The following is a 25,536-nucleotide window of genomic DNA, read 5'->3' as shown; positions in this document are numbered from 1 at the left end:
ACCATGAAGAGATTTTATTCAAGCAATTGTAATTCAGCAGGGTTTACACACTTCTCTCAATGCAAGTGTAAAATAATGCTGCAATCAGTTGAACAAAATAATGACACCCCAATAAACACCTCATTATAGGCTGTTTGTGAACATATTACACAGTTGTTTTAACAGATTTTGGCTTGATACTGTATGATTTCAGAAAATAAAGTTTTCAGATAATATCTTCACATAATACATCAATGTACTCAATACATATCAATATATAGTGCCTGTACATTGAAAAATGATGATGAGGAGAAATAACGATAGTTCCTAGCACAATTATCTACTGTATAGCAGTTCATTAAGACGTACAATACTTTAGCAGAAGATCATGATACGTTTTTAATATTTCTTTAAATTTGTCTGAATATAGTATTAAATGCAGAGTTTTCAATATAATATATAAAGTAGGTTAGAGATCTAAACCTTAGATTCCAGAGATGAAACCATCCTGTAATAGACACTGAAAGATATTGATCCAAAATAGAATTAAAAGCGTGAATATGGCAAAAATAAGTAAAACACAGTTTAGTTTGACAATAGTAGCTAAAATGCTGTATATATAGCTTGATATAACCCTGTTACTGCAGGGTACACAGTTATGTGCATTAGTGGTCTCTAAATATTCTTAGCGGCAATGACTGCTCACTCCTTTTCTTAAAGAAAAGATCATTTGCTTTTGAAAGAATGGTAATGAGCCCTAACCCCCTGATCCGATTTGTTGAATTAAAGCTGTTTATGTCCTTAATTCTGCTGTTCCTGAAGGCAGGTGAGCAGGATAGAACATGGATTAAGATGCATCTCCGTGGCAACTGCTTCACAAGGCACTGGATTTGGGGTTTCCCTAGAGACTGGCTCCGAAAAGCTCACAGGGTTTAATGATACAAAAACTAAACATAGCAAGTGTTGCTTAATATAGCATGATGTTTGTAATTGTAGATCATTAATTACAAAATAATTCAGTGTTTTGGGGGTTTTTTTGTTCAGCAGCTGCACACAGGAGCTTCTGTGTGTTGGCTCACGAAAAATAATCAATTTCTTAACTCAACACATTCCCAAGGAATATTCTTCTTTTAAGCTAAGAGCTTTTAGTCCTATAAAGAACAGCAGTCACCAAAAATTAAATTTCACCTGAGTAAGCAATTTTTGTATGCCATCTGTTTCATAATGTAAATAATCCTAAAATATGAGCACATAAGTTATGCATTATCCTGACATTTTTGTTTTTCATTGCTCAGATCAGTCTTATCACATCTCATTTTAACACTACACTCACACCTTCTCCCTGTAAAAGTCTACATTTTACTGTTTTCAGCCTTTAAAAATAAGATGAATAGTTTTGTAATGAAAAGAAAATTCTATCAATTCTGGCTATCAATATATTGCTTCTCATTGGAATGGAAGACTAAAAACAGTAAACTTTTTTAAACTATTGTAAGACTATCAGAAACGTGTTATTAATTTAATTTCTTCAGTTAATTCTTTGTTTGGACCATGTAAAAGTATGTTTAATTTTTTTGTAAGCCATGAGTTGGCTAATCATTAGATAATAAGGGCTTGGTTAAGTATTGTACATAAAACACTCTTGGTATTCATAGTCAATGAGAAGAATGGATCTTCTAGACGGTCTAACTGAAATACTGTGAAGACAGGAAGTATGATGAGGCTCTGAAGTATCATAAAACTACATTTTTTCTGTTAAATTTTATTTTGAGACTTTGTTTAGTTTTAGTTTATTTTTACATGAATCAAAAGTTCACGGTGATTCTTCCTGGTTCAGCTGTATTTCAGCAAAATTATCCAGGTGACCCCATAATTCTGATTGCCAGTGTGTATTTCCCATCATTATAGTACACGGAGTATTCAAAACTCTTTTGACAAGGTTGGTGCCCGATTTCATTTAATGAGACATTCAAAATAATGCCTTTGTACTGTGTGGAAATCAAATGAGTTTAACCATTAATCACACAATGCTGGACAGGTCAGGAGGAACGCAGTGTTCAATGGAGTTTTGAGTTACTGCTGCACCAGGTATAAGGAGGACTGGACTACAAGAATAGCGGCTGTCAGGAGATATCCACCAGGCACCAGCAGATGAGCGGCATTGCCACCTGTTAAAAAGCAATTGCAACATCATTGTTAATCATGTGAATGATACATCAGGGTTTTGAACAAAGAAACTTTTGTTCCGGGAGAAAATTTATAGGTAACTGATTTGCAATGTATTGTGTTGCTGTGAAAAAAATGGCTAACTTGATCTTTTTAAACACTCCTTATGTAATCCATTCCAGCAATGAAGACTATTTTATTTTTCAGTGCTTTGTGCTTAATAATTTAATGTGTGAATGTATGATTGTGTAGGTTGAAATTAATACCTACTGTTAATCTTTTTTAAGTTTATTTTATTTAACATAGTCCACTGCAAATGACAATTAGCAGTCATTGCGTCTTTATCAGATCCCAGTTGAGAAAAAACAATATTAGCCGTCTGGGTTATACTGTAAAAACCTTTTTATTATTAACCATTATTATTTTAAGTAATATAGTCTTGTTCATTGAAAACTACCTGCATCTTCAATCTGATGAAAAGGATATTGAATATATTATTTTTATATATTATATATTATATACTATATGATATACTGTATGATATATTATTTGAATGTCTCACTGAACAATGACTAAAAAGTAAGTATGGTGTTAAGCCATGTGTACACACCTCAACAGTAAGTCTGCAAGTAGGAGAGGCTCTGAGATTAGTGACCAGGGTTACCTGTGGGAATGATGAAGCAAAACTGAGCAGCTGAAAAGCAGCTTAGCTTTGTTTTCTAATTAGCAGAGTTGTAGTGTTTTTTACATGACATAAAACACTGTAAACACTCAAAACAGGGAGCACTACCTATATATATGTGTATATATATGTATATGTGTAGATTTACACAAAAGAAAGAGTTCCATATTCTGAGGCAACAACGAGAGGAATTCTTACTTTGCAAGCAGAGTTTGGATTGTTGAAACTTTCCCATCTTCTCGTTGTATTGAATTGTTTTAAGTTTTGTTGCATCTACATCTCCTGAAAGACAGCAAAATATCAGATACAATATCAATATACCACCAAGAGTGTGATAATTTAGTCAGTCATTATCACTCACCAAATTCAACGTTGTTGATCCCTTTTGAAGTTACTGGAATTTGCGCACTTAGATTTGTTCTTTTAGATACGCATTGATTTTCATAAAACCAACAAGAAGAATAATTACTTCTTTACATAGTACTCATATACTGTATATAATCATTTATATAATCCTTCAAATCCCAAATAACATTACATACTGTATATGAGTGGACCCATTTCATCTGGTGCTGAAGTGCAGCACCCACTGTCCGACAGACTATATAGAGAAGTGTTTTATTCCTCTACCACAATTCTTATCTACTCTGCTTGATAAGTACAGAAAATTCAGTAGTACTTAATTAACATTGTACATGAGCATGTTTTGGGTTTTTCAAAGCAATCCAGAACTAAAAAGAGTTCAAAGAATAAATGACACCTTTGCTAGAGACAAAAACTACTACATCATTTTCATTGTATTGTCAGACTATGAGTTTTATAAACCTGCTTAGGTGAACTATCATGTTACCGTTTAAAGTTTCTGTGAGTTGCTGGCTTTTGAAAGGATGGAATTGTTCCTTTTACACAGACATAAATAAGGTCCCAGCCTGTCATTCTGGAAATCCAGAAAGAACGTATTGAAAACACAGAATCTTATCTTACAAATCAGTGAGCAGTTAGCCGTAGCTTAGGAGCAACTCTTTTCTGAAAATTATTTATCTTTAAGCGCTAGTGTATCTATGAACATTTATTATTTGTGTTTTCAGAAAACCTGTACTGTTCATTCAATTAATCATACTTCTCAAACTTTGTTTTCAAAAGAAAGTAATGTTAGTCATGAATCATGATGCTAAAGTCAAACAGCATTGCTGTAAATAAAAAATTGATATTTCATGTCAGCTTTACCTGATACGAAGAAAGTGACTTTCTGGCATTTTCCCTGGTCAACAACAGATAACGCTTCAGGCAAGATAGTGACCCTCCAGAAGTTAACTTCCAGAACACTAGCAACCTTGTTGCGGAATTCAAACCTAGACAAGATGGAGAATTTTATTTCCATCCAGTAACCTGTTCATACTTTTAGTCTTTAACTGATGTACAAGCTGTTTCATACATAGAGTTATGATTTATCATGTACTTGATGTGCTGTAAGAAACACATTTTAAATATATTTTTAAAATAAGAATGCTGTATGCTAACACACTGAGATATTCTATGAAAGAGACTGATTTAATGAAAATTCAAAACAAACAATACTGTTTCTGTAAAGCATTTTTTTCACGAGGACTTCATGCTCACCTGTTGAAGGAGTCGAGCTTCGGAAATATCACTTGCTCTGAAGGAGAGTCTGGTATGATGTTTGCACAAGATAAGATACCACTTGTGGTGCTTAGGCTTATTGACCTGTACACAACTGTAACACAACCTACGTTTAGACCAGATGTCCTTCACCATTTAGTTACAGTTAAGACAATAAAAGAAATTTAAAGGCATTTTCTTTCAAAACTATATTTAGAATATTTAGAAAGCTGCAATATCTAGTTCGCAGCTACTGTATATCACCCTGCAAGTCACAACTTGTAGCCCAGTGAAGCTAAGCAGTGTGAAACTGGCCTGCACCTGGGTGGGAGACCTCCTGGGAAAACTAAGGTTGCTGCTGGGAGAGGTACAGTATTAGTGGGAACAGTAGGGGGTGCTCACCCTGCGGTCTGTGTGGGTTCTAATGCCCCAGTATAGGGATGAAGATGCTATACTGTAAGAAAGGTGCTGTCCTTTGGATGAGACATAAAACCAAGGTCCTGACTCTCCGTGGTCATTAACTGTTACACCAGTGTCCTGGCCAAATTTCCCAGTGGTCTTTACGAATCGTGGCAGGTTAATAATCCCCATCTATCACTTAGTTTCATCATTCTTTTCTCCTCCACACTGATAGCTGATGTATGGCGAGCATACTGGTGCACTTTGGCTTTGTGGCATCATTCAGGTGGGTGCTACACATTTGTGGTGGAGAGGAGTCCCCATTACCTACTGTACAATGTGCTTTGACTGTCCAGAAAAGTGCTATAGAAGAGTAAGAATGATGATGATTATATACTATAAGAATCAGATATGTGATACAGTTTGCAAATTTAGCGTAACTTAACGGGAAGACATGTGCCTTCAGTTTGCCAGTCATTGACTTGCAAACATGATGTAGCAGAGCACGTCGTCGGGGTCCTGCTTAACAGACGTCCAAACATTTAATTAATAATTAATAATTGCTTACACTTCATAGCACTTTTCTGGACACTCCACTCAAAGCCTTTTACAGGTAATGGGGACTCTCCTCCACTACCAATGTGCAGCATCCACCTGCATGATACAACGGCAGCCATAGTGCACCAGAACACTCACCACACATCAGCTAACAGTGGAGAGGAGAGCAGAGTGATGAAGCCAATTTGTAAATGGGGATTATTAGGAGTCACACCACAGAATCAAGCCACTTATGCAGAAATGATACTTAGGACCCAATGGATGCTGAGACTAACGCAGAGCTACTTCTGGTTGGAATTCACTGGGACAGAAAATATTGCTATCGGACCTGCAGAACCTGTGTGGTGCAGAGGGTTCCCAGTGAATGCTCTTTTTCTTCCCTTCAGCATCATCAATGCAGAACAAATGGAATATATGGGGGTGTTTGTCTTCAGTTGAATTGCTGTGGATTATTTCACCAAATATTTTGTACTTTTTCACTCCCAGATCAAGGTTCTACAAATATAGCTGAGGCCCTTTGGAAAGCTTATCTGCCTGGTTTGAGGTTCCAAAAGGGTTTCTGCAGTGACCAGAGAAGAAACTTTGGGACAAGAGGTCTTTGCAGAGCTCTATCAGCAACTTGAGATCCAGGAAATCTATGTCACCCTGCTTCACCCCTAACAGGTTAGCTCAGTGATTCTTGTACCCTAGCCACCCAGCTCAATATCTTGCCATCCACAATCAGAGGCATTGTAAATGACACTTCAATAGCACACAGAGATTCACACATACAGTACTGTATTACTTAGACTGGAGCAGTACAAAAGCATTATTATGAGCAGTGTGCAAGGTGCTGTAAAGGTTTAGGTGTACTTCTAATTCAAGAATAAAGGGTACCATCTTGGGAAGGACATGGTCCTCAGATGGCTTTCTGACTTTTACTGTAATAAAATAAAAACCTGCTTTCATTGAGTAGTGTTTCACCTGCATCTTATAACACCTTACAAAACCAGACAGGTCTTCAGTTTCCCCACTAGAAGTGAGGAATCAGAATGAGAATAAGTTAACAGACCTCTTGGTGGACTGAGAACTAGCAGTTACTTGGAGACCATCATAATACTAATAATTTTGACAGATGCATGGTAAGCTTGTGAATTTTTTAGAACACTTGGACCTCATTTTGGGGCAGTATTGTGGCCAGTGGGACTGTGAGTCAGTGGGCATTTGCTGAACTTCCTTTAAGTTGCTGCAGAGCTTGTAGTTCATGCAGCTCATTGCAGGATGCGTGGCTGAAAGGTGACAGGGTCACAGGAACCTGTTTCCTCTTTCTGGTATCACCAGGTGTGCAAACAAAAATCAGATTGAGTGGATATGTAACACAAAATAATTGACAAGCCAGCAGTTTAAAAATATACACGCATAAGTAACAGAAAAATAAAATTTCTACTACAGATAAAGGTAGCAAAATTAAATCAGCACAATCACCAATTGCAAATTAAATATTATTTTGTTAATGATTCACCAGAAGTGTCATGTCATTGAAGGACTTCAGTATCAATTTGGGATAAGATTCATCCAAACCACAAATCTATAAGTCACAAAGCACTTTATATAAAATGATTTAAGGGACTGCCTTTACTACAACAGCAAAACAGGATACACTCTGGTAGAGATGCCAGTCTATTGTAGGGCAGACACAAACATGCACACACTCACATGAGAGCCAGTTTTCCTAGAAGCCAGTTAACCATATTTTCCTTAAACTGGGTTGAAATTGCATTTCTTGTTTTCTTGCTAGCTTTGGCTTACAAAATATGGTAAAAAGACCTTAATTTAAGGGAGGCTGTATTTTTATGTTATTACCAGTGAAATCTCCAGTCAGGTCAAGGTTGGTGTCAGTGAAGAGCTGCCTCAAATGCAGACTGACAGGACCATGTTTTGCTGTCAGGTCCCCAACTTCACAGTTCAGTACATTATTAGGGGAACAGCTGAAGTTGTAACCAGGCTAGAAGTAAAAAAGAGTTACAGAGTTATTTAATATGCAACTTGCTTTGAAAAGCAAAAAAAAAAAATCAACATCAACATTCAAATAATGTAATTTGAAAAATATGATACCAATAAAGAAACGAATACACACCAATATATGTATACATACTGTACAAAGACAAATATGTTCAAAGAGAAGTCTTTGAATCATGCATGTTTCTTTCAATTTCTTATGGTCTTTAAACAAGAAGGGAAAAACACAGTTACGTAATAAGAAAATCAAATACATATCCAAATAAGATGTCCTTAGAATTTATAGATATGTACAGTATTTGATTGTACTGTACATTTAGAAATAAGAACAAGAAAGGCAGGAATACATTTCTTGAAAGAAGCCAGGCTATCAGATTCAAAACATTAATGGATAGCTTGTTCCATATTCCCATAACCCAAATAAATTTTGCATTTTACAAGAATATTGCAATGTAATTTAAATATTTTAATGCAAAAAGCCCCTAAAAGTATCCATAGTTGTACTGCTTCCGTGTTTTCAGTCATTAAAGAGCATGAAATACAACGTGCATGGTTGTAGGTCTCCAGGTCCAAGGGTTAAAATGTTATAGACTGCATTAATTCCTTAGTGGCTGCTACAACAGCTGGAAACCATCTCCAGTCCTGGAGGGCTGACATCCAGAAAGTTTAGTAGATCTCTTGATCAAATCTGCACATCTGTGCTGGGAAAGGCTGTAAAACTGCTCTAATTGGGCCAGAAATTAGAAATGTTCTAGTGGGTTGGTAAGGGATGAACTGAAGTTAAAACCTTCAGACAGTGTATCCGTGACTGCAGCTAGGTTTCCCTGTGGTACAGGAAGCATTAACTTCATGTTGTTACACAGCAGTGATTCCTCTTGGAGTATTGGCTATTTGAGATTTTGAGTCTTTCCATGAGCTCCTGTACCCAGGTGTTTCAATAGACTGATCAAGTTCCTAGTGTTGTCTGGTACTGCTCACAACTGGGTTCATCACAAATGCTTTGGGGCCTTTAATTGAACTATTTTCTTAATTAGCACTATTTAAATTATTCTCTCCTCAGTCCTTTGTCTCAGAAATATTACCTGCTGTACATAAGCATTCTTAGTTCTTCGTGGGCTTAGTTACTGAAATTTCTCACACCTAAATAAGAGCAGCTCAGTTGTTCTGATATGCAGCATTTGTGGAAATCCGCTCTACGTTTCATACCATTATTTTCACCTCTATTAACTTTAGAACTTGCATTAAAAGGTCTTATCAAAAATAGTTCAAATAAAAAGCTTAAATTTCTTAAATAATTAATGAAGAAGAAAACTTAAAGGACAAGGATTCCCAAACTATGGTCTAGCACATGGATCTCACATAACTGAATACCATTACATCCATCCATAGCGCCATATTTCAATGGCTTCTTCTATGGTCTCAGGGAGCCAAAGTCTATCCCAACAACTAACAGGTGCAATTCAGGGAATAAGCTCTTAAAATCATAATCCACCTGGAAACATTGATTCCTTTGTAAGTGGAATTGAGAGATGTCTCACCCCAGTGTCTATTTTGAAAGGGTTGAAGTGGCCTCCTGTACCAGAACATCTGTTATCCTTCTCTTGTATGTAGTTGACATGGATATGCCAAAGAGCTTCAGTGACCTTAGAGTAAAAAATAAAATCAAATAAGATTGTCAGGGCTGGCAAAATCCATTTTTATTTAAATCGGTGTTTAATATTGCATTACATTTTTGCATTAATCGCATTACAGTTTGGTACGGCAATTGCTCAGCTCATGAACGTAAAAAACTACAGAAGGTGGTGGATACAGCTGAGACCATCACTGTTACAGAACTTCCTTCCATCCAGACCATCTTCATCACACACTGCCTCAGAACAGCAAATAACATAACTGAAGACCAAAACCACACCGGGAATGCACTTTCTTCCTTCACGGACATCTAGGTTCAAAGAAAGCTTTTACCCCACAGCATTAAAGACTCCTAAACACCACCTCTTAAATCATCAATTAAACCAAAAAAGAGCTCATTCAAAATGAGTGAATTTCAAGATGGTGTTCCTTATCTTCTCATATTTTCTTTTTCTCAGAAGACACTGTGTTTTGAAAATGAAGGAAATGACATAGAATCTCATTCTGTAATAAACAACACCTCAGCAGGTTCCTCCACACTCTGAGTAATGTCTGAGAGGTTAAAATGTGTAGAAAGAATGGCAACATTCAGAAAAGTGAACCTTACCCTACAAGGTGTTTTTTTTCAATGGACAAAAAGGTGAGAATATACTGTATAATATTATTGTTTTATAATAGTTAAGAAAAGTAGAAGCTGACTTGTTTTTGAAGAGCTCAATTAGTACAGTACTATGCAATTATCTCAAGTCAATTAAGGGTCACAATCATGGCATTAACAACTCCACTCCATATTTTATCCTCTGGCGACCTGTGGTGTGGTGTGTCTCTCAGCTAGAGTTTATTATAATCCTAAGAATATGAAAGCAAATCCAATAAGACACACAGAAAAATACCCTTGTTGGAATCATTTGGAGGAAAACATATGAGCACATTTATCAATGACTATTTGACAGCAAGAAATAAGTATAGAACAGGTTCTATCTTTGACAAACACAATTTTTTATTAACTGAATCACACTGAATTCATAGTTACCAAAACGTTTTTGCCAAGTATAGTTTTTGCATACTGTACATGTAAAGTACCATTGGACTTTTGTCTTGTTTCTTAGTAACTTATGTGGCATTATTTCTCCTAATGCTAAAATAATTCAGTTTACTCTAAGTGAAACTGACATTAGATAATAAATGGAATAAAAATGAACAGGAATACAATTATTTTAAAAAGTTAGTTGGAACTGAAACAAAAACATCATAGAACAAATGTTACACTGTTTGTGAGCCTCCACTGGATAGAATCCTGAATAATATTTTGCCACCAAATCATTAATCCAGCCTATATCTAAATACAAAAACACTATATTTAGTTATTAATTTATGATTTTTGAATTATTATCAATCCCAAGATATTTAAAATGAAACACAACTTTAATATGCTCATAGTTTTTAAATATATCAAGATTATATGTCTATTACTTTTTGATAGAGAAAAACAGAGATTGTTTTGAGTATATTTAAAGTAAGCCAGTCTGATATTGTGCTCATTGCTGAAGTTAGTTATTGAGTTACTTGTGTTTGGATTTTGCATGCACATAAAATAGCCATTACAGGTAAAATATACAGGTACTTAATAGGATATAACATGAATGAATTATGCTATTTATTTTAATGGAGAAATGAATTTTTGGTTCACTTCAATGGTTAAAAATAGAATTAGAAAAAGGATCATGAAATCAGCTAGAATGTGTAGTGAAAGAGAAGGAATTGTAAGTGAATGGAAATATATATATATACAGTAGTATGCACACTGCTGAATTTCTCTTTTACAAAACCATTAACAGTATTATATTGCTTTTAAGGTTCTAGTCTGTGTATTTTTTAAATGTTTATTTAACATTTTAATGGAGCTCCTCTATGTTAATGGTGTAATTACAGTAAGTCTTTATTGTTGCAGATCGGAAAGACTTTAAAGCTCCATCAACTCATTGGCAACTGCTCTAATTAAAATTGAGCAAGAACTTTTTAACTGATCAGCCTAACAACTTAAGGAATGATTGGTGGCTATTTGTGACTATGTAATCCTGTAGTAATGAAGTGTAAGGCTCTTTTTCCTCCTTCAGTTCTGGAAAGATGCTGGAATAGCTGTGAGGTTTGGGTTGTGTTAAAAGAAAAAAAAACTGCTGTGCTGGATTTGGGTGCCAATGGCATTTTTTTTTTTACTTTGGCATAACTGAAATTCTTTTGGTGATGCAGTGTGAATATTACACTAAAGTATTTTTTTCCTTCCTTTTGTTTGTTTTTTTCCCACAGTAAAAACAGCATTTCCCATTTGATTGGAACAAGACTGCATACCAGAGGTATTGCATTGCTCATCACATGGTATCCAGTGGTATCCATCAACTGGGGTATTTATTGATAGTCACTGAGACATCAATTGTCTGTGTCATGCTGAGACAGTAAAATCCTTACTCACATTAATGTTCTGTGATGCTTGTAGGTCCACCTTAATGATAGTGTCACTGCAGCTGCCATCGGAATATACCTGTTGGGTCTAAAGCACATATAGTAATTGTTTTAAGTGTTTTCCTTCATGAACAAAGTACTGTAGACTTCACACCTGATCATAGCCTATGAGCCACTGTTTGATTAATGCATCCTAAAAGTATGAGAGAGATGTTTCTCTACAAAACCATCCTGTACTGTGCCTCTTTCTAAAGTACTGTATATGTAGGGGCTTTCCAATGCAGAATACAGAATTTCTTGGAAATCTAAACAGTATTGTATATCCTGATATAAACATCATAACCTGAACTTTTAAATCTAGGGAACCTTCACAAAGCCCTGAATTTCTCATTCCACAACAATACGTGTTACATATATATTCTATCTTTAAAGACATTTTGTAATGAGAGATTATACTGTAGTTAACCAAATTCCACTTTTAAAACTGAATACATCACTATTGAACCCTTCATCTGACAGATACATCTGGTGAGCATGCAGATAAGACTTAAGCCCACAGCCAACTCCAGGAGCAACAGTGAGCTACAGTAGGACTCAGGGATCATTTGGAAAAGCAGCACAACATCACATCCCAACAGGACACAGTTCATTATTCCCAATTCTGCTCATTAATTCACTTGCTAGGCAAGTGTGTCATATTTTTGTGACAGCTTTAACAAAATAATTGCTTCTTCCATCATTCACCGTTTTAGAGAGTCCTTTGGACAGGATGCATTACTTACCTAACATGTTGTGATTTTTATACTGTATATTGATAAAGAAATATCATTCGCTATATCTTCAGTTTTCAATTTATTGATATTTACTATTTCCTCTCCTTTTCTTTGTTTGAATGTACACAGTATGGTCTAACCGGTAACTTAAACATGTTTTTTAGAGAAAACTGTAATTATTTTCCATATCTAAAAAATCCTCCACACACTTTCAAAAATGTCCTGCATTTATATTTAACCTTCAAATTAAAACTTCAAATTCAGGTTCACTGGGGAGTCATTTCAGATATACAGTGCCTCGTACCCTTCTCATGGCGTCTGATTTTGTGGGTTTGCTTAAGTTACTTGAGGATTGATTATGAACAGCAGTTTTCAGGGGTTTCCATAGATTCTCAATGGGATTCAAGTCAGGGCCTTTTTCTGGACAACTAATTTTTGGACAACTACTTTTTCTGGACAATAATTGTGAATTTTCCTCCCAGCTTTAAGTCTTTAGTAGACTGAAACAGGTTTTCCTTTAGTCTTTCCCTGTAATTTGCCTCATCCATTTTTTCTAGCAAGCTTTTCACACCCTGTTGTAAAGAAGCATTCCCATAGCTTGATATTGCAACTACTATTTATTTTTTGCAGGGTTGATGTTGTATAGGAAATATGTTGTGCCGGATTTGCACCAAATGTTACGCTTAAAAGTTTCTGATCTGGTCTCATCTGAGACACCTTTTGCTACAGTTTTAAAGTATCACTCAGGTGCATTGTTGCAAACTCCATTCTGGATTTGAGATGGGTTATTTTTAATAATAATAATAATAATAATAATAAACTTTATTTTATATAGCGCCTTTAAAGGTGGCTTCTCAAAGCGCTTTACAGGATGACAATAACAATAAATAAGAAGAGTATAACAATAAATAAGGAGAATACACAAGATAAGACACAATTACAATGTATAGGGGAGACCGTGGATGGTGGTACTAATAAGAGCAGTGGGGTGAAGAATGGAACCAGTTAAGTAAAGGATTTTCTGAAGAGGGTTTTGAGTCTGGATTTGAAGGAGTTTAGGGAGGGTGACTCTCTGATATCCTTGGGCAAAGAGTTCCAGAGCTTGGGGGCATAACAGGAGAAGGCCCCGTCACCCATACAATGTAGACGGGCTTGGGGGACAGTAAGGAGGGCAGAATTTGAAGAGCGGAGATTGCGAGGTGGGGAGTAGGGCGATAATAGTTCAGAAAAGTACTGAGGTGCCAAGCCATGCAGAGCCTTATAGTTGAGCATGAGGATTTTAAAGTCTTTAATAATTTAATAATTCAGGTGGGTACCTGAAGAAGGCTCCACGGCTGAAACGTTGTGTTTTCTCTCTTCTTTCTTTCAGCATGGAATAAACCTATTACTTGTTATTTTTAATAATGACTTCCTTCATGCCACTCTGCCTTACAGACTTGTTTTGTGAAGTGTTCTGGATAATGTTGAGTGATGCACATTTTTCCCCATCTCAGCCATTGAACTCTATAGTTTTTTCAACAGTTAAACAGTGTCCTGTGGCCAGTTTCCTCCTTTCCCAGCTTCCCCGTTTGGAGGGATCTACAGTAGGTAGTGTCAGGGTGGTATGATTCACCTTTCATGTCTTGATGATTGAGAAGACTGTGCTCATGAGGATATTCAGTGACTGTAATATGTTTATTTTAATCTGTGCTTTCAATAAATTTATCCACCTCAAGTCTTTACTTGAAATTCATGTATGACCAAAGAAGCCTAAATAGCAGGTGTTATTATGCTGTAATCATTAAAGCCACTTTTACCACGCACAGAGAACACTCAACTAATTGTATGGTTTATTAAGGTAATGTTGTGTACCTAAATTAAATTACTGTACGTTTACATACTTACTTGGTACTTATTGGGTCATGACTTTTGTATTTTTAATATGATCTATTTGCTTCTTTTTTATTTTTCTTTGAATGTGTGTAAAAACAAATATTAATGTCAATTTTAAAGTTATGACTGTGAGCTTCAAAAACTGAGATATGAAAACTGTGCAAGGGTCTGAAAACGTTCACATCATTTTGTATAAAATATCAGCATAGGTACTGTGAGACTAAAATACAATTCCTAGCATCTAACAAGGAAAAACATGTACTGTATAGTGTTGTCTTTAGAAGTGACAGGAAAAGAAGAGAAAAAATAAAATTGTATGATGTATGCAAGGTTTAAATGGTTAAAAACAATCTTTTGGTTCAAGATGCATTTTCATTCTTCAGCTGTTAAGAAAGGAGTATAACCATTGAGCAGCAAGCTTCTATTTCAAATCCTAAACGGGTTTTTAGCTCTAAACAATAATCCCTTAGGTGTTTCAGATCTCTACTGTACTCAAAACCACTCCCACCTGTGGAGTTTCAAGTCAAAGAGGAAGCAATGCAGAACCTCTGAGACAAGATCTTTCACAAGCCTTGAGAAACCAAGTAACCCTAGCCAAAACTGACCTGCACCCATTGCTTTTTGTTTCTTTTTTTGGTCAAAGTCAGGAACCTCTTGTGACAATGGGATAAATCCAGCGCAAAAACAATAGAACTCCTGTTGAAAAGAAAGCTAATTTGACCATTTAAAAAGACATACTGTAAGACACTTTTTATCAGTAATTCTTTTTTGACAAGTTTCATCTCTCATAATGAGCCACAGGACTATCTTTGAAGACGGAATGGATATTTTTTCCAGGTCTTTTAAAACTTACCAGTGATATTGTCCCCTTCACAGAACTATTAAACGTAGCCTTTGCTCGAACCCAGTGTCCATCTGAGGCTTGATCAGGCAGGATGTCTGCACACTGCATTCTTCAGGTTTTTTTTAAAAAAAAGGGGGGAATCAAGGAATTACATGAGCACCTTCATATGGAAAAGTAACATAAATAACAACACTGTAATTGCATATTTGAAAGGTAAATTGCAATCTTAAAACTGGCTTAAAACTGTTTAGGTATGAATGTACATTTCTGATTTAAGACCCTGATCCTAATTTATGATCACTTCAAATCAAATGGTATTATGGTTTTCATTCCACTCTAGCTTTTTATACCTTGATTGAATCTATAAGTGGCTTAATTACCCGTAATTACCACTGTTTCCAAGTCTTCCGTGGTAATTAATTTGAGTTCCCTTCACAACCCACAGGACTGTAGCTCACCGGAAGAGAGGAACACAAATGCCTAACATTTATAAAAACGTTTATTCATTTAAATACGTACCTCATGCATGGTAGAAGACAAATTAAGGAACACCTGATACCTAAAGAAGACTCAACAGTGAAAACCTCCGTTCTACTTTTTAGCCTAGAATTATTCTTTATTTGTTCCTTTGCGGCCAACACAGCAGCTCCTCACTCAAACCTATTCAGATGTTAAGTTAGTTAATTGTACTGTTATAAATGTGTATCTTACATACTAACAACTAAACAAATTTACCTCCATTCAGATTAGTATTTACTATTGTAGTTGTTGTACATCAGACTATGTGCTGTTTTTCTAAAAGGTTTTATACAGCCATCCATCCATTTTTAATTGCTTCATACTGTATGGTTGCAGGGGAGCCCAGCAATCAAAGGGTACGAGGCGGGATATTCCCTGGACAGGATACAAGTCCACTGCACAGCACACACATATCAGGGCCAATATTCCCAGAAGCCAATTAACCAGCTAGTATGTCTTTGGACTGTGGGAGGAAACCAGAGCACCCGTGCAAACATGGGAAGAACATATGAACTCCATACAGAGAGCACCCCAGGTCTCCAGTGCTGCAAGACAGTAACGCTTACCACTGCACCACTGTGCCGCAAACTGTTATGTAATTTTCTGTAATTATTTGCTTACTTTTCCTGATTAATTTCCTTAACCCTGAAAGACATTGCCTTAAAAATATCCAGTTCACTACATCCACCAGAATGCAGACTGAAACCCAAATGTGTCACCACCTGCACACTTTAGCCTTATTCAGTAGCAATTTGAAACCAATATATTTCCTAGTTTCCTACCAGGAATAAAGAGACTTAGAAAGAGATGATTGTTCAGTGTTTCTGATATCTAATACTGTAATTATTTCATAGATCAACTTTACTAGTCCCTGTGTCTCATTGTGCTAAAGAATTTCTACAGTAAAATGATATGTAAGCCACTAAGTGCTGGGGAAAAATTCACTAATGAAAAATACAGGAAGGAAAGCACAGAATCATTTTCACCATTTAGTAGCAGTCTTGTAAAAAACATTGAATTTAAATAGAAACTTCTTTCCAGGATATCAAGATTCTTGACTGTGAAGAAAGATTTTTGTAGACAATTGTTAGTGATGACAAAAAGTTAACTTTTGTAAAATGAGTAATATTCTGAAGTGATAAAATGCCACTGGCTTTGTCATTTAGTGCATAACACTGGTATGTTTTTCTACCTATTGTTGATATAATTTAATTGTAATTAATATAAAAGTTAATTGAAAAACAAGTAAACTTTTCATACTGTAATTATTTCAGTTCCATTTCTTAATCCCCATTGTATTCATCACTTTGGTTCTGTGATTAAGATAGTAGCATGCTTGGAAACATTTATTATGATTCCTTTGTTACTGTACATGCTGACCATGATTTATTGCATGAGCTAAGCTGACCCATTCCCTTGTACACATTTGGCATAATGTATGTCGCACTAAGGTTCAGCATTAAAATGCAGATCTATTTTGCAGATACTGCTACAATTTGCTTAATGATATTTTAGAGAAATAATCATTAGTAACATAAGTAGCACTGTGGCACAGTCACTAACATGAATGAGTTAAAAGGTGCAGCAATATTCCTCTTCCCTGTTGCACCTAATGAATCCATGTGCTGTTATACAGTCCAAGCTAAAAAGTATCCAAAATATTTCCAAAAAATAGCAAGGAGCTATCAGGGTAGAAAGTCTAGTAACTCTATCCCTGGCCCAGAGAATAAGGAAATACAAGGTCATCGTGTGCATGAATGAGTCTTCTAATGAAATTAGCCAATATATTAAAAAATGCATATAACTACAAATAAACATGTAATGTGATGGCCGTATTACAGTTAAAAGCTGAGCAACACAAGATATGAGTTATGGAGTAAAAGTTAAAGTGTAATAAAATACTAATAACACTACTTTAGCATAATAGTTTCATATGTAAAAATACTAATTAATACCTCTACCTATGGTTACATACAGAACTAAAACTTCCAGATGAAAATTACAAGTATCAGTCTTTCAGAAACAAAGGGCTGCATTGTGGGCAGAATGGTGACACAGTGGTTAGAGTTGCTGCCTACAGCTCTGGGTTGGTGGTTTCTATTCCTGGGGTGCTATCTGCATGGAGTTTGCATGTTTTCCCTGTATTCATGTGGGATTTCTCCAGGTGCTCCAGTTTTCTCCCACAGTCCAAAGACATACTGGTTGGTTAATTGGTTTCTAGGAAAACTGGCCCTGGTGTGTGGTTGGGGGTGTTTGTGTCTATGTGTGCCCTGTGATGGCTTTTCATCCAGTCCAGGGTGTTTCCCACACTGCACCCAATGCTTCCCAGGATAGGCTCCAGGCCACTGTGACCCTGAATTGGATAAGTGGTTATTGAAAGTTATGTAATGATGTGATCATTAGTAATAATCCATCCACCTATTCTCTAACTGCTTTAGTCTATACAGGGTCACAGGGGAGCCGGAGCCTACAGAAGCAACAGGTGCAAGGCAGGACTCACCTTGGATGGGACTCCAGTCCATCGCAAAGCACATACAGACACAAACGCACACACTCATACCACGGACAATTTTCCTAGAAGCCAATTAACCTATCAGTATGTTTTTGGACTACAGAAATAAAGTGGAGCACCTGGAGGAAACCCACGTGAACACAGGGAGAATGTACAAACTCCAAGCCGATAGCTTCACAGGACTCCATACTAACCACTGCACCACTGTGCCCCAGTAATAATAATATTTTGCATTAATATGGGATTTTCACTGCTTTCGTGCTTTACATGTACATATAGGAGGGAATTCTGTTTCCAGCAGCCCCCTGTATAGCAGTTCAGGTGGAAAAGAGAAGTTCAATTTCATCAATTGAATTAGGTAAGTAATTTAAGGATTTATGTATTAATTTATGTAGTCAGGACACTGGGGTTAGTCCTCTATCTTATGAACAATGCAGTGGAATCCTTTTAGGTAAGTCAGGACCTCCATTTGTGATTTCATCTGAAGGACAACACCTTCTATTGCACAGTGTCCATGATCACTGAGACACTGGTTAAAATGTCCAGGTTCAAAGGGATAAGTGTCACGTACAGTAGGTAGTACAGTAGGTACAGTAGGTAGGTCCCTTTTCAGGCCATAAAGGTCCATGGGGGGAATTGGGAACAAGAGCCACTATTTTTCTTGACCATCCAACACTGGAAGTGGAGGTGATGTGGTCAGTATCACACTCCGGTCGACCTATTACCCCCAGAAGGATTAACCCCCAGTACTCATTTGGAAAGCAGGCTGAGTGGACCTGGGAGCCATCTGGAAGGAATTAAAGCAAGCTAAATCACTTGCCCCTACCTGGGATTGGACCCAGGACCTTCCGGTCAGGAGCTAGATGCCCTTGTCATCTGAGGTACCATGGCTCCGTAAGTGTCACCTACTTGTCATCAAATATCACTCATAGCAAAACCGGGCTTTCCTTGGAGGTCTCCCTTCCAAGCAGGTCCAGCCCTACATAGCTTCTTACATCTGTCAAAATCAGGTTATAGCTTGGTAACACTGCTGCTGATGTGTCACTAGTATTCTGCATAGCTTGACATGTACTCAGGTTGGCTCTTGTGAATACTATTATATGTGTGCCTTTTACTATTTGTAGAACACTTTTCCTGATATTGACTGAATTGGAACTGCTGCCAATTTACCTGTATCAGAAGAGCAGCAAAACTTCTTTAAGAGAGAATCGTCTTATGAAGTGCACACATAGTGCATGTCAAAGGTAATTAATGTTACCACATGTTTTCTGATGACTGGGTTTGCTGGTTGATGTTTTTTTAACCACTTTACACAATACAGGATCAAAGGGAAAGCCTAACCTGGCAAGCTAACAGGCAGGCAGGATTCACCCTGGACAGGAAGCCAATCCATTGCAGGGCATACACAGTCACAAACACACACATACTATACGGGCACACCAGGTCCAATTTTCCCAGGAGGCATTTAACCTAACAGTATGTCTTTGGATTGGGGGAGAAAACTGGAGCACCCAGATGAAATCCACACGAAAACAGGGAGCACAAATAAACCCCAATGCAGATAGAACCCTAGGAATTGCACTCAGGGCCCCAGCGCTATGAGGCAGCAATGCTAACCACTGTACCACCATGCTACCCAATGTAATAATAATAATAATAATCCATCAATATTTACTATTTTATTTAAGCTATTATGTTTTATTAATTCAGAAGGTGTAGCTTGAATAATGCCTGTAAATAAAGTACCTTCATTTTATTTTTACCCATGAATAGCTGGTGATCTTAATATATTTGTTATTCTTCCTTTAGCTATTTGTTAAATGATAATCATGCTTACTTAGTGATACCCTTTATATGGTAATTTTCTATCAGAATGAGGAACATTAAAACTGTGTCTTTAAATGTTCCTTTATTAGAAATGTTTTAGGATGCACCTGGTCTTTATCATTTTCCATTGTAATTTTTCTTCCCCTTTTTCTGTTCTGTATTGTTCAAAGTTGTTGGTCAGTTATGTAGTGCAGCCAATATGTATTGCACATGATAACAGCACATTTGCTTTACATTGCTGTATTGGAAATGAGCAGAGAGTTCACAAAATTTTCACAGAAATTAGTTGCTCGCACACCTAATTCTTAAAGATTAAAGAGACTTTGCTAAAATGGCTGTCTCTGCTGAAGCACCATGAATAAACCTGAGAGAAAGTTGGAGGGAACAGTGAGATGTTGACTGAAGGGAGTCTATCTTACCTGGATCCATTAGGGTAATGAATAACCACTGAGCGTCCCATAATGCTGTTTGGCCCTGACAGTGGCATGTTATTATCCACGTACTGATTTTTAATCTCATCGAGATTGCTGAGCAGCCCATACTTTCCACTAATGTCTCCAATTTCATATTGATCTGGTGTGCCCGAGCCAGGTGCCGGGGATAAAGACACGTTAACAGAAAACGGATTGAAGTGACCCATAATGTTCTGGTCTGAACAAGGGTCTGTGCTTGTGGATGCATTTTTGATAGGCAGAATATGGACATGATATCCCCCAGCTTTTGCTCCTAAACCTGCCAGCGACACATTGATTATAGTCAAGTCCAGGGGAAAACTCTGAGAGAACTGCACTTGGTTTTGAGCTTTTCCGGTGCCGAACCAGGCACCAGTTCTTGCAGAGGGCAAGCGCACAGCAGTTATGTTTGCGCAAGCCAGTCTAGGCGAGGTTTGGTTAGCTGTGTGAATCACCACGGATCTCCCAAGAATGGAAGTGCTTCCGGACATCCCAGATGTTGTGTCAGTGAAGAGGTGCTTGCTGTTCAGATTCCCAGCATCAGAGTGTAAATCAATCGGCTGGTGTTTGCCTGAAAAGTCTCCCACTTCACAAGCAAAAGGACTGTCGGGTTTGCAATTCAGGGCATAACTGCTGTCAGTAGTGTTAATGTTGAAAGGATTGAAATGGCCCTTTGTGCTAATGCATACATTCGGATCAAAATCTGTCTCAGAGCTGATAGGGTACATGTGGACATGCCAGTTATGGTTACTGCTTACAGGTATTGTTGAGCTCGCATAAAAGAGATCCAGAAACATAGTTAAATCTGAGTAAGGACTGTTCTTCAGCTGACTGAACAGAATTGTCCCTGCCACAGGACCCCTAAAGACAGACTTTGCCATCACCATTTCTCCTGGGTAACCAATGTTTCCACAGAGAAGCCTTGAAGAGTCTGGCTGGTGGATTACCACTGAGCGCCCAATAATGCTATTCCTTCCAAACAGAGGTAGATTCCAGTCAGTAAAACTCTCCTCAAAAGTGTCCATGTTTTCTAAGGACATATGCTTTCCGCTGAGGTCTCCAATCTCATACAGGTCATGAGTTGCTCCTGGATCCTTGGGATACGTGGGACTTTTCGCATCCACGTTAAATGGATTCCAGTGCCCCCCAACATTGTCATTGCTACACACGTTTTCTTCAGATGTTTTCCTTTGGGGGACTGGAAAGTTGTGTACATGATACGACCGCACCCGGCTTTTTAGGTTGGTCAGATTCACTTTAAGTTCGGTGACATCGAATGGAGAAGCCTGGGTAAAGCTGAAGGAACCTTTAGCTCCCTTCATGTTGATGATGGCCTTAACTGTCTTTTGTTCCATCGCCCTGAGTTCCGCGCATGCATAATTTGTGCCATAATTAATCAATGCAAAACGTACTGTTGTGAGATTTGCAATCTCTAGTCGTGACTTCATTGGCTGTAGAGGGGAACCCACCCTTAGCCTACCAAGCAGTGACAAGGTGGATGGGTCAGGTTGGCTTGGAAGAATGGCACAACTAGAAAAATTGGCTTGGGCAATGAACATGCTGACAGAAGTTACAGCAGCACCTGAATGGAGAGACACAAGGTCAGAGAGAATTTGTGCAGCACTCTCTGCTTCATTTTGACGGATGTAGAGATCTCCAGCCACAGAGGAATAAAATTTGGCTTGCCACGTTTTTATAATTTTACTTTGTTTTACTGTAGCACAGGCTTTTCTGGAATTACAGGCTTCAACTAAAAGGGATAGGTCATCTAGACTGGATCTATTTTCAAAAAGGTCTGGAACACTGACAGACATGCTCAGCTGATTGACACTGAATCTGTAGATGCTTGATCCAATGTTTGTCTGCAGGCAGGGATATATGAAGTGGCCATACATAACCGGAAATTCGTTTAGAGACAGGTTAACCTGATTGCAGGCCCCTGTCAAATTCACAGAGGCTGTTTTCTGGCTGGAATCAAAGTTGACCCATCCCTTCACCCCTGCCATGTTGATATCAGCTCTGAACTGCTTGCAGAAAGCAGACCCTGAAAGTAGGAGAAAAAACAAATTTTGTAAGGACAGGCACTGGAGAACAATCATGTACTGATTCATTGAAGATTAACAAATTTGTCCTACTTGTTTGTACTATTGTACTACACTCGGGTAATATAATTTTCTCAGTAATTCTGTTATATTTTGCTGGAGTGGTTTCTGATAATGTTGTGACTTTTACCACAGTGATAATCTTTACAGGTTGTGATTACAGTCTGTCTTGGAATCAAACTTTGAGACTTCTCAGTAGAGTATCTGCAAAACCTGAAAGTGTTCTACAGATATTATATGTTTCTGTTGATTTATAGTCCACAATCAGCCAGCTGGACTCATTTATTCAATTATTTAAAACAATTAATCATACCACATTACAGGTATCTTACTTGGTATGTTATGCTTACTTGGGCGGTTGGAATTGTAATAACTCTGTTCTCCTGGAAACAAGAGTAGTTTTGTCTACCATCATACTATACAGTATAATACATGAATAATAATAATAATAATAATAATAATAATAATAATAATAATAATAATAATACTTAGTTCAACTGTACCTTAACTGCTTTATTGAAAACAATGATAAACTGTGCAAATTGCATAATTGGTCCAGTTTACAAGCAGAGACTTGCAGAACATGGCATGTTCTCCCAGACAGTTTAGTAATATTTGTAACACAAGCCCAACCCCTTCTTTCAGCAGGATCAAATTCATTTCAGAATATAAGCACTGTGAACTGTGGTTGAACTGTGGTTAAGCTTCTTGGCTCTTAAAAATATCTATGCAAAGATAGTAGTTTTTATGTAGTTTTTTGACAACACTGAAATTAAACCCTTGACAGTAGTCGATTTTGAAAATAAATCCCAAGTTACTTATACTTTTGATCCATTTGTGTAACATTTCTCAGTTAACATCCTTTCTCTGTCTGGTACTGGTTGCACAGCTTTATTTAATCAGGATGTCATTAAGGCCTTACTTAGTGTGGTAACTATTAAAGATACTAAGTAGGCTTCAGTATGTCCATCTCATGTGCAAATTATAGCCAGTTGCTATAACACATAACCCCTGTCCTCTCCTGCATTGGTTCCCTAAGACATGTTGATTTTAAGGTTTTTCCTGCTTATACTGTACATACTTTCTTCCACACAATGGGAGATGGATCCCTGCTGTGGAACTCATTTCACAAATCCATTAGAGACTCTGCAATTGTGTTTAAAACCTATTATTGTGTTTAAAAATGGCTCAAAAGACCTATCGCTACTGTCATATTTTATTGTTGTTTACTTAGTCTCAGTTTTATTTGGTCAGTTTACTGTGGGATTTGGTATTTCAGCTGTTTGGTATTAAGCTGTACAATTAAATGCACTTTCCACCTAGTCTGCAGGTTTTCAGCATGCCTGAGTCCTGGGAATCGCTCTGGGAATTGCTCTGGCTAGGTCAGGTGATGGAAGCGTATTACAACGAATGACACATTTTGTCACAGGGAGGCTCTTTTCATTTGACCGGGGGCGCCTAATAGTGTGGCCAGTGTAGCGTGTGTCATGGGGCTTTACTTCTCTTTAAATTTCATTCACTCATGCGAAAGTGTTCTAGGTCTAGTGAGTGAAGAGCCAAAGCAGGCACAAAACCATACAGTTTTTGGTGAAAATAAAACCACACAGGTTGCGCACAGACAAGCTGCACAGGTGTAGCATTTTTTTTCCTGATCTTGTTTTACCTCAATACACATGACAGATCCTGATTCAGAAACACCATTTGTGGCTCATCCCACCTCACAGTATTCTCATAGGACTTATCCAGCTTCTCTCAGTATTTTGGCAACAGTTTTAGCTCAGTTTGGAGGATTTTCGGTTTGAGCTTGAAAGGGAAAATAGAAAACAAGGGACTGGATCTTGGAAGACCTTGGCTGACTCACAGTTTTGGAAACAAAAGGTGTCATTTCAGGTGAATACTATTATTAGATTAAGAAAAAAGGGAAAGCTTTCAAATTTCAGTTCTTCAAAGGTAGACAGAGGTGGTGTAAAAATTCTGTCTATTCTGTATTACAATTACAACTAAATGACAAAATATAATTCTGCACATTACTTACAGTGTAAGTGATCTAATCAACTGTTTTTTTATTGTACATAATGGTTTGTATAAGCCTGAGTGAGGTATGAGAGTGTATGCCCTGGATGGCACGCCAGTCCATCACAGGACAAGAGACAATATAATAATTGTAAATTATACAGTGTGTATTTAGAGACAAAAGTTGTAAAACTTAGAAACCTTAAAGGAATGGACTGTAGATCTTATGTATTACTATAAAATATACTACAAAAACCACAGGAGATTTTACCATGTGAAAGGCCTTTCACCAACAACAGAGTGTAGCTCTAAAGTTATTATGATTGCAGATTAAAGATTAATTGCTTACACAATAACTTTCAAAACTTCTTGATTATGTGGAAAATATACTCTCAAAAGAAAAATGTTAAGATAAAACATTGTTTTTCTCTCTCTCTCTTTCCTACATATGTGTTGTATCTCACCACAATCCCACTTTTAAACTCTTTTTATTTTGCACTGGAGCATTTTGTTTTAAAGATCAGTTTCTTAGAGGGGAAGAGATTACTTTCTTTCAACCTTAAATGCTTAGCCAATAGTGTTCAAAATGCTTATCTTTTATATACAAGTTTCAACCTGTTTTTGTTTCAAATTCCAAAAGTCAAAAAGCACATATTTTGCTCCCTGTTTTTTAAAATAATTAGAGAAGCTTTGTAAATCCAGCAAGAGAAAATGTAGGTTTGGAAACTATTTTTCTCCATTTGCACATAGCTTAGAAAGTGGAAAAAGCAGAACAAAATTCATACTGGACATGTAAAAGAGAAGTTTAACAAGGTTATGTGAAACTGAAATTTCATTTAATTGCTAATATTATTTTTTTTACTTTGTTTCAGTGCGGCATCAAAAGCCAGCAGCGTTATCAGAACATTTCGTCCAACAAGTGCTACCTGCTTTTCTTGGACAGTCTTACAACGTTGAAAATATAAACTACATAACAACTGGACAGCAAAGCCTTATGAAATACTGTTGCTACTTACCCCACAAGCAAAGCAGCAACAGACCCAAAGAAAGGCACATGATGGCAGACATCTCTCATTGGTACTGACTAGCAGTGCTGGTTGGTCAGTGCGTTCCTGCTGCCTCCTGAGT

General features: G+C 37.1%; 1 protein-coding gene across 2 annotated transcripts; it reads right to left on the bottom strand.

Annotated features, from left to right (window-relative positions):
• Window positions 1-25,536, bottom strand: cusr (Copper-only SOD repeat protein). 2 transcript variants are annotated; one of them, XM_088917673.1, is made up of 10 exons: window positions 25,425-25,536; window positions 20,261-22,337; window positions 14,993-15,092; window positions 11,505-11,582; window positions 8,941-9,045; window positions 7,247-7,388; window positions 4,448-4,562; window positions 4,055-4,179; window positions 3,026-3,109; window positions 1-2,147 (listed from the first exon to the last, which is right to left on the bottom strand). In XM_088917673.1, exons 1-10 carry the CDS (start codon window positions 25,474-25,476, stop codon window positions 2,053-2,055), a joined length of 2,973 nt encoding a protein of 990 aa, XP_088773799.1. In that variant the 5' UTR covers window positions 25,477-25,536; the 3' UTR covers window positions 1-2,052. The 2 variants fall into 2 exon arrangements, with proteins under 2 accessions (XP_088773799.1, XP_088773800.1); XM_088917674.1 differs by lacking the exon at window positions 1-2,147 and adding an exon at window positions 2,753-2,809.

This window comes from Atractosteus spatula, chromosome 5 (genome assembly GCF_055471065.1).
Source record: "Atractosteus spatula isolate fAtrSpa1 chromosome 5, fAtrSpa1.hap1, whole genome shotgun sequence".
Lineage (NCBI taxonomy): Eukaryota > Metazoa > Chordata > Actinopteri > Semionotiformes > Lepisosteidae > Atractosteus > Atractosteus spatula.
This window is presented reverse-complemented; position numbering and strand designations above follow the sequence as displayed.